This window comes from Pelmatolapia mariae, linkage group LG17 (assembly GCF_036321145.2).
Source record: "Pelmatolapia mariae isolate MD_Pm_ZW linkage group LG17, Pm_UMD_F_2, whole genome shotgun sequence".
In the NCBI taxonomy this organism is placed as follows: domain Eukaryota; kingdom Metazoa; phylum Chordata; class Actinopteri; order Cichliformes; family Cichlidae; genus Pelmatolapia; species Pelmatolapia mariae.
In genome coordinates, this window is record NC_086242.1 from 28,033,975 (window position 1) to 28,049,606 (window position 15,632).

General features: G+C 43.1%; 1 protein-coding gene and 1 long non-coding RNA gene across 2 annotated transcripts; both read left to right on the top strand.

Annotated features, from left to right (window-relative positions):
* Positions 1-6,562: 6,562 nt before the first annotated feature.
* LOC134646894 (leukocyte elastase inhibitor-like) lies at positions 6,563-15,180 on the top strand. Its single transcript, XM_063500912.1, has 6 exons — positions 6,563-6,755; positions 13,746-13,858; positions 13,942-14,059; positions 14,143-14,285; positions 14,421-14,588; positions 14,770-15,180. The coding sequence occupies exons 1-6, from the start codon at positions 6,563-6,565 to the stop codon at positions 15,178-15,180; spliced, it is 1,146 nt and encodes a 381-aa protein (XP_063356982.1).
* LOC134646895 (uncharacterized) lies at positions 7,982-9,381 on the top strand. The gene is made up of 3 exons (XR_010096794.1): positions 7,982-8,245; positions 8,414-8,476; positions 8,876-9,381. It is a non-coding gene; the product is annotated as an uncharacterized LOC134646895 (long non-coding RNA).
* Positions 15,181-15,632: the final 452 nt, after the last annotated feature.

Genomic DNA, 15,632 nt, shown 5'->3' on the forward strand with positions numbered 1-15,632 from the left:
ACGGAAGCAGCACAGGAAGATGTTACAATTCAAATGAAAATTAAAAAAAATATCTGAAAGGAAGTAAATGGAGTGTTGTGGTGTTTTGCTAATTATAAAACTGTATTTTTCATTTTAAAAAAAAAAAAAAAAAAAAAAAATTTGAGACCTGTTGGCATCATATTTTAAAAAGGGCCTTTTTGCTTAAAATTAAATCAATTTATCTCAGTTTGCACATCTCGTATGTGGTTTTTATTTTTATATTTTTTTGTTTGTTTGTTTGAAATTGGCGTTCTAAATTAAACACAGGTTTTAACACCATTTCTCCTGATCTGTTTCACAACAGAGCACCACAGACTTTACTGATATCTGATTAACTGAACAGCATAAGCCGTTCAGTTATCAACATTTCTCAAATGATACTCAGGCCTGCATGGATGCAGGCATAAATGACATCATCAGTTACCTGAGGTGCGACCTGATCGGCCCTTAAAGACACGTTCTGAAAGGCAATGATGCATTTTAGAGCGCCATCATCAACTTATCTCCTTTGCCTCATATGCTTCTAAAACATCTTACAGTTCGCATAATGAGTAGCTATATGTATCAGTTTAATAAACTTAAACCTAAACCATCCTCCCTATTCTGGTATTCTAAACAGTACCCGAAAGTAGACTGCTTGGTCGAGTTAACCTCCTGAACTATCTACAACACATGGTGAAAACCTGAAATTAAGACAAGGACTAGAGGTTATTCATGATCATTACTGATTACTGATGACAGATTTACATATATTTTCATAAACAATTAATTTGCCACATCAATAAACAGCATGACAGGGCAAAATATTTTTTCTAACATGGCAACCTTTAAAACGTGAGAAGAGATAGAAAGACAGGTGAGAAAGAAAACTTAATTGCCTTTTTGATGGCATTTTACACACAGTACTGGTACAGTATCAAGAAAATGTGGGAAAATACTGGCATCATATACAGTACATAGCTACTTCTGAAGAAATTATGATGGGACCCTAAAACAAATTACTATGTACAATAATGGATTTCTATACATTTTACATTTTACATCAGATGAAAACGTTTGTTGTAAGATTCAGATAATTATTTGTTAAAAGCGAGACATTTTAAATGAAAATAAGAAAGAAAAGTATTTATTTGTGCCCCCCTTTCCCTGTTAATACCTGGCCCCCTGGCAACACTTTGCTAGACCCGCCCCTGCACAGTTACCAGCTGTCAGCTACTTAGAAAAAGATCCTGGTGTTATTTGTCTCTCAGAAACAGTTCATAACTTCCCTTTCAACTCATTCATGTCACCTAAAAGGTAAACCTGTTTCACCATCACCTGTTCAGCTCTGATGATTCAGTAAGGACATCTCCTGGTTTCATCTTCATGTTTCCCTCTCACCACATAACCAAACTGATATCATGACCAGCAGCTTTTACAGCTGTGGCTCCAGCAAACATCAGCTGATACTAGAAATTAATATTAAATAAATTACAACAATAGCTGATCAAGCTTAAATGTGCTGCTGTTGTTTAGCGCGACATCCGCTGGTTTCCTCTTTCTGGCGCAAAGTGGGCGATAAACAAACAAGAGAGAAAGGCCGATCAGCTGATCATTGATCAGTTTCATGATTGAAGTAGAAACAGGAGAGGGACGGGGAGAGAATGAGAGAAGAAGAGGCAGCTGTGCAGCAAAGACACAGAATAACTCCAGCTTTGTGTCTTTTTCATTGTAGCTGAAGTCCGGGACAAACTGTGTTCCTTTTCAGCTCAATACGAAACGCGCAATATTTTCTCTGAATACGAGACCATTCCGTTTTTTACGGGACGGTTGGCTAATAACTAACCTTATAAATAAAATAAGATAAAACAAGTTCAACATCAATAATATCACAGCACCCGCCCAGCTGTATAGAAACTCCGTCATGCTAGCTAGTACGCAATACGAGTTATTGTAACTGACTGTAAAAAGTCAGCATAACGAAAAAAACTCCACTTAAACTTGGTTTATATCTGACCCAGATAGACTGCAGGTCATAACTTCTTACATGAAGTTCCGTTCACCCTCTCGGGTCTCTGCTCCTCCTGCCTTTCCGTCATCCACCTGCCAGCCTGTTGCATCTGCTGGCCTCCACCACTTGCTACTACTGTTATTGAATCTGTGGAAGCTCCGCAATAGCCACTACCAAACAACAATTGAGTTATTTTTACACATCTCCCAGCATCTGGCCAATCCACCACCTTTCAGTGTTTATACCTTTACGGGAAAAAAAAACAACGAAAAAAATAACCCATCGGCCCATAAAAACGAAAGATTACCATCGGCCCACCGGGCAAATGCCCGGTATGCCCGATGGCCAGTCCAGCTATGGTGAAGAGACAGCTGAGTGTAAAAGCGAAGCTCTCAATTTACCAGTCGATCTAGGTCCCTACCCTCACCTAAGGTCACAAGCTGTGGGTAGTAACCGAAAGAACGAGATCTCAGATATAAGCGGCAGAAATGGGCTTCCTCCGAAGGGTGGCTGGCCTCTCCCTTAGAGATAGGGTGAGAAGTTTGGCCACCCGGGAGGGGCTCAGAGTAGAGTCGCTGTTCCTTCACATCAAAAGAAGCCAGTTGAGATGGTTCGGGCATCTGACAAGGATGCCTCCTGGGCGCCTACTGGGTGAGGTGTTCCAGGAGTGTCCTGGTGGGACATGCCTGGTATGTCACCCAGGCATGTCCCACCAGGAGGAGGCCCCGGGCAGACCCAAGACACGCTGAAGAGATTATATTTCTTGGCTGGCCTGGGAACACCTTGGTTTTCCCCTGGACAAGCGGGAGGAGGTGGCTGAGGAGAGGAAGGTCTGGGCTTCTCTGCTTGGGCTGCTGCCCCCGCAACCCAACGATGGATGGATGGATGCTTGCATGCTTGCTTTTTTGCCATTGAAAACAATGGACTCAAATTAATTACCTAACCTCAATCCAGGAATAAAATATTTACTCAAACTCAGACATGATAAAATATGGACATGGATACAGTGGTTCGAAAAGAGAACCCAGTGCAGTGCAAGGTTCTTAAACCTGCATTCTTTATAATGGCCAGCAATCAGCATTACCTATGGTTGCAAAGAGTTCCACTGCTACAGAAGACTGTGGGGCCAAAAAGATTACAGTTCCACAGTTACAGTTCCACTTCTACACTTGCATGCAGCTGTGTGTGCCGCTGTTCTTTCATGGAAGGGGGAATCTTTGGCTGTTTTACAGTTATTGTATCCTTCTAGTCATTTTTTTACATATGACATTTTCATCTCTTAATAATTAAAGTTGAAAGCTTTTTACCATCACTTCAACATGCTTCCCATTACAAATAAAGAAACAATATTTTAGTGTTGCTGTTTTTTTGTTTTTGTTTCTTTGTTTTTACATTTAACATATTCATTGCTTGAAAAATAAACTCACCCTGAAGATCAAGAATGTCCATCATGGAGAAGAAGAAAGGTGGATGCCAGAATCAGGGAAGCCTTGAAGGATGTTAGTTGGCTAACAGAGTTACAAATTTCATTTCAAAAGACTTGATAAAAGTGTGTTATTGTGCAAACTGTGCAAAAAGGAGCACCTCAACCTTAAGGTACCATCTAAATGCAAAAAATGTTGCAGCGAGCACAGAAACTGTGGGAGCTGTTAGCGCTAGCAGTCCTAGTTTGAGTACCAACAAAAGGTGTCAGCAGCTACTACAACAGCAACTACACCAGGAGCAAACAAGACTGGGGCAACAGAATTAGCCACCCATATAGGATGTTTCCACACAGTGGAATTCAACACTGGATATGGTTTCTCATCCACTAAAGAATCAAGAGGCTGTTTTTGCTGCTTTAGACAAACAAAAGCACAAGCTAGTCATTTTAACTCGATCAGAGCTGGGAAAACTCCAAAAGCTGGTGAATGTCCTTAAGCCATGCAGGTAAATAAAACAATTTTTAACTTATTGTTACTGTTTCTTCAAAAAGCTCTGTGGTTGACAGTTATTGTGTAGATTAATAACTGCTTTCTTGAACTGTCTACTACGGGTTTGTGACCGAGCTTTTGGAGGTGAGAGACATGTCTCATGTTCAGTGGTTTTACCTGCTTTCTGCCACCTGCATCACACCATGGAGGTCTCCAATGATGACTCAAACTACATGGTAAAATTTAAGACTGCCTTTACGAAGGACCTATCCCAACATGTAGCTATACACTCAACCGTCAGCGGCTCAAAATAGCTACTGTGCTTGACCCACGCTTTAAGGATTTAAAGTGTCTTGCAAGGAGAGAGCGAGAAGAGGTTAGGAACAGCCTAGAGGCCCTGCTGCAGGAACAGTATAAAGATGCCACCACAAAGGAGCCAGCAAAGACAAAGAGCCTCCTCCTCTCTTCATTGTCTTCAGATTCTGATTCTGATGAGGAAGTCCTGTGTTTTATTATTATTATTATTTAAAGACAATACAATTTTGAAAATGTACTAAAATACACCTCTGATTAAGATTAGAATAGATAGATAGATAGATAGATAGATAGATAGATAGATAGATAGATAGATAGATAGATAGATAGATAGATAGATAGATAGATAGATAGATGAAACTATAAAGTGTCATAAACTCTGTTATAACAGTCGCAGAAACCAGCCAATGTGAAAACAGCTCCGGTTGTTAAAATAAATGCAAAGCTTTGATTTTCTTTATTCTTCCCGCAGTGGCGGTGTTACTTCCGGAAAGTCTCTGTTTTCAGTGCACTCATAGATCGATCATAGACTCACAGATCAATAGGCAGTATCAGTCTCGTTTAGGTTGCAGTGTCTCCACAGTGTACGCATCCGCCGATCATAGCGAAAGATCCCCGGCTCGAGGTAAGGCATATCCCCTTGGATTTGCGTCAGAAAGGTCTGAAATTGGGGCCTCCCTGCTGCTGCGGAGTCGGGGCGGTCTGCTTCTCCCCACCGCAGGGAAAAGGGTTACACCACCTGAGTCTGGGTGCAGTTTCCCCCTCCAGGGGCAAGGGTACCTAGACTCGGGGCTTAGAGTACGCTTGGGGAGTGTGATTGTGTGTACAGCGTCTCTCTATGTCTGTCTCCACGTTGGGTGAGTGTTGAGCAATTGTATATGAGAGCATGAGGGTGGGAATAGATGTTTGTATCTGTGTGTGCCTGTTTGTCTGTGTCTATATGTCAGGTTGGGTATCAGACGCCACCTCTCTGAGGACATCTCAGGCCCTCCAAGGTTTGGAGGCCCATCTCCCCCCACCACTTCCCCTGCCGGTGGCGGACGCCCTCAGACATCGGTGCGTTGGTGGTTCTCTGTCTCCGGGGGTGGGCGCCCAGGTACCCACCGGCTCACTCCTTGGCGGCTGCTTATTGGGGCCTGGAGCCTGGGGCTCGCTCGGGCCACTTTGGGGATGGGGTGCCCTCGGCCTCACGGCCCGGGGCTCGGCCACTCAGGCACAGCCGGCTGCCGGCGGAGCTCACGGGCACGTCACTGCAACCCCCCCTGGCTTCTGCTCCGCGGCTGCTGAGTGACCCCTCATCTGGGACTCTCCTCAGCTCTTTCTGGGACAGTGGCGCGGCTGCCCCTCTGTTGGTCTTCCTTGGTCTCTTGTGTTCTGGGGGCCTCTGGATGTCTGGAGTCTTGATCTCCTCCATACCTGCTTCATGCCCTGGAGGTCGGGGCAGTGGCCCCCCACACCCTCTAGCAGATCATTACATGAAGGAACCTTTTAAAAACAAGCGCGTTCATGCTCACAGGTGTACACACGGGTGATCACACACACAAATTACACCCTTTTTGGCTCCTACCTCAAAGCACACTGTGCGCTGTCGATCTCACGTGCTGCACAATAATGTTTAATATTTAGTATTTACTGTCATATTCTCATATATCATTGTGATCTTGTTTATTACTCTCGTTTTCTTCTGCTTGCTTTCTTTTTTCTTTCTCAACAGGTGATCCAGGTGATCGATATATGTATTTTTTGTCTGCTTATTCTGTTGGTTTTTGTTTTTTGCCCTTTTTCCCCGTCCCTCTTCTCAGGTTTTTTTCTTTCCCTCTTTCTTTCTCCACATTCTCTCCTCCAGTCAAGTCTGTCCCGTATTCAGCAAGTGAAAATAAAATAAACAATAAAAAGTTAAAAAAAAAAAAAAAAAAAAAAAAAAAAAAAAGAAAGGTCTGAAATTTACAAAAAAAATAAAAAAAAATTAATTAAAAACAAAAATTTAAAATAATAATAATAATACTTTTTAAAAAAAAAAATTATCAAGTCGAACAAGCGAAGCTACCCGCTGTGGCGATCACTTCTGAATAAGTTCTTGTGAATAAAGTAGCTTGGAGTCTCGTATAAGTGAGTAGAGTCGCTGCTGACAAACGGGCTACACTGTGTGCGGAGCTTCAGTGGGTGGGGCAGCTCCGGCAGTGGCATCTGTTTGTGTGCGCGAACCTAAAAAAATTCACTTTTTCTCGATGCTTTAATATAAAGTCTCTTGTTGTGTTTCCTGTATGTAATGCTGTAGCAGTTTAAACGGTTGTTTCCATGTTACAGGAAAACACCGTCAGCCATGTCCGCCGTCAGCAACTCAAACACAGTCTTTGCCTTGGAGCTGTTCCGCACTCTGAGCCAGGCAAACTCTGCCGGGAACATCTTTGTCTCTCCTCTGAGCATCAGCTCAGCCCTGGCCATGGTCTACCTGGGAGCTAAAGGAGACACTGCAGCTCAGATGGCTCAGGTCAACTCACTGTCACTTGTTACCTGCACCAAGCTGTCAGTTGATCCGCGAGCATGATTGTGCAACTTCAAGACCTCGTTACAATTTAAAAGCAGTCAGATATGGCTGTCTGTGTTTTTCTATACAGAAGAAATAATTTTGTTTTTGTCTTAAAAAAAAAAATATATATATATATATATATATATATATATATATATATATATATATATATATACACAAACACCCATCTCGCCCCTGCGGGCGGTTTATCCTTCAAGCTCGGGTCCTCTACACTGTAAAATGTAATATTGTGTTTAATTAAAAATATTAAATAGGCTGAACTCAATTTTTATCAATTTGTTAATAGAACTCAATTTAAATAAGTTACCAGTACTTTTTATGCAAAAATGCTGATAAACTCGATTAATTTGAGCTGTCCTAACTTAGAAAAACTAAGTAAGCTGGAAGTTTTGCTTCTCAGGGCGGAAGGATGAAAGATGTGTTTTGAAAATGCCATGTGACTGCCGTTCTCCTCCCTCCCGGATCAGTCCGCATGTTCATGGCGCCAGCATTTGTTATGGAATATATTGAGCAAACCTGGAGATATTATTGTTGTCATTGCTGTGGATCTTTACTGACTTGGTGAGTAAATGTTTACTCTTATTCAAACTGATTTTGTGGCTTCTCTTAGTTTAGCACCAGGTTTATAATCTTGCTAGCTAGTTAGTGTTAGCCTAGCGTTGCTGCTGCCGCTGTGCTCATGTTACTTAAAAATTAACACCACAGCCTTAAAAACCTTACATAAAACTACGTCGGTGAATTTTTTTGTTGATTGTTTGAAATAAATAAGTGAGATAAGAGCCCAGACAAAATTCTTTGGGAGGTGCAGCCGTTAGGGGTGGGGTGGGTGTGGGTGTGGGGGGTGGATAACAGAGCTCTCCGAAAACGTGGAAGCACTTTTGCAAATATGTGATATTTTGATAAATTAAGTAGATATTTGAGCATTATACAGCTACATTCTCGCCTGAAAATATCTTAAAATGTTATTTTGTGACCCAGAAAGGGTAGTCTGGTGAAAAAGAGGATCGCATTTGTCGGCCACGGTTGTCGGAGCCTGTGCGCACTTGTAAGCGCGGCAATGGCGGAGGAGCACTGCTGAAAAACGTATTACTTTTTCTGGGTCACAAAATAAACTTTTAAGATATTTTCAGGCAAGAATGTAGCTGTGTGAATTTCAAATATCTGCTCGATTTATCAAGACATCACATATTTGCAAAAATGCTCCGACGTTTTCGGAGACGTCTATTTTTTCATGCTTTGTGGCAGCTTTAGAACATCTGTGGCATCTATTAATGTCAAATCTAGCCTTTATTTAACAACATAAGCGAACTCTATGTTACAATGATTGCACAGCCATTAAGGATCAAATCAGTTTCTGAAATATGTTCTGTTTTTTCTCCCTCTGCTTGCTTCTTACTGTCTTTGAGGCTCGGGACCAGCACTCCTGCTGTTGGACAGAAAGACATCAACTCAGTGGTAAGTATTTTGGTTTTCCAATATATTAGCAACTGTCAGTGACATTTATATTAATCAGGCTGAACTTTAATCATACTTTAGATCAGCCTGTCTTACTTATTGTTTTGTTTGTGCTTTGGTTTGGGGAAGTTGTTTCTTTACTGATCTTTTCCTGTCTTCTGTTATTAGACTTGAGATATGACTGCACTGTGCTGTTGCTGTGACTCCAGTTAATTCTACAAGACATGCTGTGTAAGTAAACAAACAACAACAGTTTGGTCTGCATTTCTTGAAAGATCACATCCCCTAAACTTAGTTTAGAGAGTCTACACTGTATATAGTGAAGTCTGCAAGTTTTCTAACAGCAAAATTTGTTTTGTGCCCAAAATAATTTTGCACATCATTAGAATGAAAGTTATTGGCCATGTTTGAATAGCCCTTTTTAAAATTATTCTTTCATGACAATATTGTGTGTTGCGTGGTGGTCACGGCTATCCAGACTGACAATTTGGGACATTGAATGTCACCTCTCCGGCGGGGAGGGAGCCTGAGATTGTCTAAATTGGAGTCTGTTTTATACCAAATGCAGAAAAAATGTTTTAAGAAAGCAATTAAGTTCATGTTCCAAAAAATATGATTGTTTGCTTGCAGGACACCAGGAGAGATGAGTCCCCCGTCACAGATGGTGTGGTCAGTGAAGATGGTCGCCTGCAGGTTCAAGCTCATTGCATCTCCAACCCACATCCACTGCGACTGTACTTAAGGGAAGTTAAAGACTTTCTTCTGCACCTACATTTGGATCACCTCGATCCATGACAGTCATTCAGGCAGTAATGCCTGGACTGGAAACAAGCCATCCTTAAAATAATACAACATTCCAGCTCCTGTGTTGGAATGAAAAACGAATGTGTTGTTTAAATTAGAGACTGCACTTGTGACAGAACAATAAATATTTTATGTTGATTATATAAATAATGTAAGTACAAAACAAACTTGTGGTAGGCCTAAACTTATTTTCAGAATAATTACATCTAAGACTTTGTTTCGTTGTAAGATTATAACAGTGATGGCAATATCATTTTTATTCAGCAGAACAGTGTCCAGTATGTTGGCTGTTGTACTTTGTTGTGTTTGAAAATAAAAGTTGTGCTCATTTTAACATCATTACAAAAGTGTTGTTAATTATTTTTAATGATATTCATGGTACCACAAATTGTTTTTTCATTTAGTTGAACTTGAAATGTTTGTCAGTAGGTAAAAAATTTGTATTGTCAGAAAGTCAGAAATATCAAGTTATTCTTAATACTGCAGACTTGCAATGTATAAGTTGTCCTAACAGTCATCCTAAGTAAGCTTTACTTAGTTTTTTTGAGGCAACGAGTTTCCATAATTTTTTTGAGTTCTGGGAACTAACACGGCTGTGTACATTTTGAGTAGGGTGTACTCAAAATGAGTAAGTTGCCCTAACTTGGTCATCTTACGTAAACTTGATCCAATTTTTTTGAGTTCTGGGAACAAATGAGCTTGTACAGAATACTCAAAATAAATACGTTGTCCTAACTTAGTCATTTTTAGCTAAGCTTTACTCAATTTTTTTGAGGCAACGAGTTTCCATAATTTTTTTGAGTTCTGGGAACTAATTAGATTTTACAGTGTACCAGAGGCCTGGGAGCTTGAGGGTCCTGCGCAGTATCTTAGCTGTTCCCAGGACTGCGCTCTTCTGGACAGAGATCTCCGATGTTGTTCCCGGGATCTGCTGGAGCCACTCTCCTAGCTTGGGAGTCACCGCACCTAGTGCTCCGATTACCACGGGGACCACCGTTACCTTCACCCTCCACATCCTCTCGAGCTCTTCTCTGAGCCCTTGGTATTTCTCCAGCTTCTCGTGTTCCTTCTTCCTGATATTGCTGTCATTCGGAACCGCTACATCGATCACTACAGCCGTCTTCTTCTGTTTGTCTACCACCACCATGTCCGGTTGGTTAGCCACCACCATTTTGTCCGTCTGTATCTGGAAGTCCCACAGGATCTTAGCTCGGTCATTCTCCACCACCCTTGGGGGCGTCTCCCATTTTGACCTCGGGACTTCCAGGTTATACTCGGCACAGATGTTCCTGTACACTATGCCGGCCACTTGGTTATGGCGTTCCATGTATGCCTTGCCTGCTAGCATCTTGCACCCTGCTGTTATGTGCTGGATTGTCTCTGGGGCTTCTTTACACAGCCTGCACCTGGGGTCTTGCCTGGTGTGGTAGACCCCAGCCTCTATGGATCTTGTACTCAGAGCTTGTTCTTGTGCTGCCATGACTAGTGCCTCCGTGCTGTCTTTCAGTCCAGCTTTGTCCAGCCACTGGTAGGATTTCCGGATATCAGCCACCTCCTCTATCTGCCAGTGGTACATACCGTGCAGGGGCCTGTCCTTCCATGATGGTTCCTCGTCTTCCTCCTCTTTCTTGGGTTTCTGCTGCCTGAGTTTGGGCCATCTTCGTGATGTATTCGTGGATGTTTCTTGTCTCATCCTGGACTGTGGTGCTGACACTCACCAGTCCCCGGCCCCCTTCCTTCCGCTTAGCGTACAGCCTCAGGGTGCTGGACTTGTGGTGAAACCCTCCATGCATGGTAAGGAGCTTTCTTGTCTTTATGTCAGTGGCTTCTATCTCCTCCTTTGGCCAGCCTATTACCCCAGCAGGGTACCTGATCACGGGCAGGGCGTAGGTGTTGATGGCCCGGATCTTGTTCTTACCGTTCAGCTGACTCCTCAGGACTTGCCTGACCCTCTGCAGGTACTTGGTGGTTGCAACTTTCCTAGCGGCCTCTTCATGGTTCCCATTCGCCTGTGGGATCCCCGGGTACTTGTAACTGTCCTCTATGTCTGCATTGTTGCCTTCTGGTAGTTCAATCCCCTCAGTTCTGACTACCTTCCCTCTCTTTGTCACCATCTGACTACACTTCTCCAGTCCGAACGACATTCCAATGTCATTGCTGTATATCCTGGTAGTGTGGATCAGTGAATCGATGTCTCGTTCACTCTTGGCATACAGCTTGATGTCATCCATGTACAGGAGGTGGCTGACAACCGCTCCGTTTTGTAGTCGGTATCCGTAGTCAGTCTTGTTAATGCTCTCACTGAGGGGGTTCAGGCCTATGCAGAACAGCAGTGGGGACAGAGCATCTCCTTGGTAGATCCCGCACTTGATGGTGACTTGTGCTATGGGCTTGGAGTTGGCCTCTAGTGTTGTACGCCACATCCCCATTGAGTTCCTGATGAAGGCTCTTAGGGTCCTGTTGATCTTGTACAATTCTAGGCATTCCAGTATCCAGCTGTGGGGCATTGAGTCATAGGCCTTCTTGTAATCAATCCAGGCAGTGCACAGGTTGGTCAGCCTGGTCTTGCAGTCTCGGCTGACTGTCCTGTCTACCAGTAGCTGGTGTTTTGCGCCTCTGGTATTCTTGCCAATCCCTTTCTGTGCCCCGCTCATGTATTGACCCATGTGCCTGTTCATCTTAGCCGATATGATGCCTGACAGGAGCTTCCATGTAGTACTGAGGCAGGTTATTGGTCGGTAGTTGGATGGGACCGGTCCCTTCTTGGGGTCCTTGGGGATCAGGACCGTCCGACCTTCGGTTAGCCATTCCGGGTGTCTCTCGTTAACTAGCAGCTGGTTAATTTGTGCTGCCAGACGCTCGTGGAGTGCAGTCAGCTTCTTCAGCCAGTAGGCGTGAACCATGTCGGGCCCTGGTGCTGTCCAACTCTTCATACTGGAGACCCTTTCTTGGATATCTGCCACTGTGATGGTTACTGGACCCTGTTCAGGGAGGTCGCTATGGTCTGCCCTCAGATCCACTAGCCACTGAGCATTGCCGTTATGGGTTGCGTCCTTCTCCCATATGCTCTTCCAGTATTGCTCCGTCTCCAGCCTTGGTGGTGCTGTTCTGTTATTGTTCCCTTGCCACTGAGAGTACACCTTTGCTGGTTCTGTGGAGAACAGCTGGTTTATTCTCCTGCCTTCTATCTCTCTGGTGTACCTCCTCAAGCGGCTGGCCAAGGCCAAGGTATGGACAGCTTGCTGTATTTCTTATGCACCTTCTTTGTCGCGCCTTTCTGCAACTCCGTTAGTTGGCTAACCTCCCTTCGTGCTACTTTGATCTTGCCCTCTAGCCTCCTTCTCCATGGAGGGTACTGCCCCTTGTGGCTGTTCAACTTGTAGCCAAGCATCTCACTGATCACTGCTGCCGTATTGTAGATCAGCTTGTTAGTGTCGTAATCGTGGTTGTAGGTATCATCTGTAGTGCTGCATTAACATCATCTAGCAGATCTTCTGAGGGTACTTCACGTAATCTTGGTAACCGGCTACGGGGGATCCAGGTTTCAAGCTTGGCCATGATCCTGTCTTTCAGGTCAGTTCCTCTCGCACTCAACGATCCTTCTCCTATCGCACTTGGGGCTATGTACCCAATCTCGGGTGGGGGTGATGATATCTCCCCCGACCTGGCGTCCTGACTCCTCCTTGCCGTAGCATTTATGTTGTACCTCGTCAATCTCTAGCTGTGAGAGCAGTCCCTTCTTTCGAATGTTGGAACACTGAGCTACTAGTTGTTTCGCCGTCATTGTGGATGTTGGGTATCGAAGAATCCATAGGTCCCTCATCCTATTCATGTAACCCCTTCCGCCAGGGTTACTTGCATAGTAGCATTCCAACAACGCCCTGTTTTCATCTCTTGCCCACCGATGCCTTCTTGTTCCAGTAGCCCACTTGTCGTCAGGGTGCCCTGGTTCCTCAACACCTGACGCGGACCTTGTTGATGCGGGCGACGTCCAAGCCGGCATGCCTTCATATTTATCTGTCTCGCTCATGTCTGCGGTAGGCTCGCTTAGCATAGGGGGTCTAGCCTTAGGACCCTTACTGGATACAGACGCCCCAGGCAGGAATCGCACTTGCGATCCTCTGCTCCAAAGGCGTGTAGTCTAACCACTACGCTATCCAGCTGCGATATATATATATATATATATATATATATATATATATATATATATATATATATATATATATATATATATATATATATATATATATATATATATATATATATATATATATATATATATATATATATATATATATATAAATAAAATCTGAACTTTTTTGCTACAAGAGTGCTGGCTGAATAATAAACTGAATAATTCTTCTCCTCGGTAGATTTATAAATAAATTAATTTTGGGGTCTCATTTAACATGTTTGAAAAACTTAATTTTCTATGTATCCAAAACACTGAAACCCAAGATGTTCCCAGTGGGACGTCAGAAATTTGTGTCTACAATATGTTGATGGAATGTGTTACATAAATGGCATCAAAGTCCATAAAACCCACAAACAGTATAGTTACTGAGAGCATGATGCTGACAGTCAGTTAATGGTTATTATTAAACATGATGCTGAAATGGCAGACAGGCTCAGTATCACATCCTTTCAGTCTTTGTCTTCAATGCCACAGACGGCCTCTCATTCAGCTCAGGTGAAGGCGTCCATGCAGATTTCCAGAAACTGAACGCTGACATCAACTCACCATCTGCATCCTACATCCTGAAACTAGCCAACCGTCTTTATGGAGAAAACACTGCCCACTTCCTCCCAGTGAGTGTCCACATCAATTATTCTCTTCATAAAGTTCTTCATTACAAAGACTGGATTAATAAACAGATGTCTGCTCTCTGCAGGACTTCCTTGAAGCCACACATAAGTACTACCAGGCAGACCTGAAGGCTGTGGACTTCATCGGAGCTCCAGAGGCGTGCAGAGCAGAGATCAACAGCTGGGTCGAGCAGCAGACAGAAAGTGAGAATGTGCATCTTCCACAGCCTGAACAGCATCCTCTGTGGATTATAATGAAATATTGTTGTTTCTGTATTTCCTGTCAGATAAGATAAAAGACCTTCTGAAGCCAGGAACAGTCAACGCAGATACCAGACTGGCTCTGGTTAATGCTGTCTACTTCAAGGGCAACTGGAGGAACCCATTTGATGAGGCAAACACCAAAGAGATGCCCTTTAAAATCAAAAAGGTAGAAATTTAACTGAAGGTTACAAATTCTGGACTCAAAGTCTGAATACAGGAAACAGTTTAAAATGTTTAAGGTAAGCACCATCAGAAGCTTTATGATAACATGATCCGATTGCCTGCATTTCCTGTTTGTCAGAATGAGACCGTAACAGTCCAGATGATGCACCAGAGGAAGAAGCTTCCCTACAACTACATTCCTGACCATGATTTGCAGATCCTGGAGCTGCCCTATGTGGGTGAGGAGCTCAGCATGTTCATTCTGCTGCCTAAGGAGTCCTCAGACGGCTCAGACCCTCTGCTGAAGGTACACAGCCTAGAAACAAGTTCCTGTAAAGAAAAGCCACAAAAACTCTTCTGCTTCACTTTAGTTCACTTTATTAAATTTGATCATTTAAGAATTTAACAGACAGCTCCTGATTTTGTGTATAAAATGAATTTAAATATGAGCAAAAGAAATATGACAGAATGTATTAACTGTGTTCCAGCTGGAGAAGGAGCTAACACAGGAGAGGCTGAATGAATGGACCGACAGGAAAAACATGAGCACCCGTTCAGAAGTTGTCCTTCACCTGCCAAAGTTCAAGCTGGAGGAAGACTACGAGCTGAATGAACCTCTGACTAAACTGGGTATGAAGAACGTGTTCTGTGCAGAAAGAGCTGACCTGTCTGGCATGAACGGTGAAGAGGGGCTCTTCCTGTCTACGGTGGCCCACAAGGCCTTTGTGGAGGTTAATGAGGAGGGCACAGAGGCCGCTGCAGCCACAGGTGCTGTGATCAGGCTACTTTGTTATATACCGGACACTCATTTCAGAGCAGATCACCCCTTCCTCTTCTTCATCAGACACAATGAGACCAAGTCCATCCTGTTCTTTGGCAGATTCTCATCCCCTCAGTAGACGGAAGCAGCACAGGAAGATGATGTTGCAATTCAAATAAATACATCTATGAAATAAAGTAAATGGAGTTTTGTGTTGTGATGTTTTGCTAATTATAAAACTGTATTTTTCTCTGGAACATTTTATTACTTAATCAGACACACACGTGTCTCTTCTATTAAAAACAAAATGTGCTTTTACAAAATAGATGGTATTTGTATAAAATCACAAGTTCTAGCAGCTTTAGAGAACATAGATACTGTGTCCTCCAGACTGAAGAGGAAACTCCAACTTATTATCAAGAGTCTGCATCTCTGATGGTATGATGGTGCATTAGTGTCTATGAACTGGCAGTATGCTCTGGAAGGGCCCCAGCAATACTGAAAGGTATATACAGGGGTTAGAGCAACAAGTTTTTCAGGGAAGCCCTTGTTTGTTACAGTATACTAAACTGCATACTGCAGCTATTACAA

Coding starts and splice junctions, on each gene's coding strand:
- LOC134646894 (XM_063500912.1), top strand. CDS start 6,563: ATGTCCGCCGTCAGCAACTCAAACACAGTCTTTGCCTTGGAGCTGTTC. Junction 6,756..13,745: donor CTCACTGTCACTTGTTACCT/GCACCAAGCTGT, acceptor GCTCAGGTGAAG/GCGTCCATGCAGATTTCCAG. Junction 14,060..14,142: donor GGTCGAGCAGCAGACAGAAA/GTGAGAATGTGC, acceptor ATTTCCTGTCAG/ATAAGATAAAAGACCTTCTG.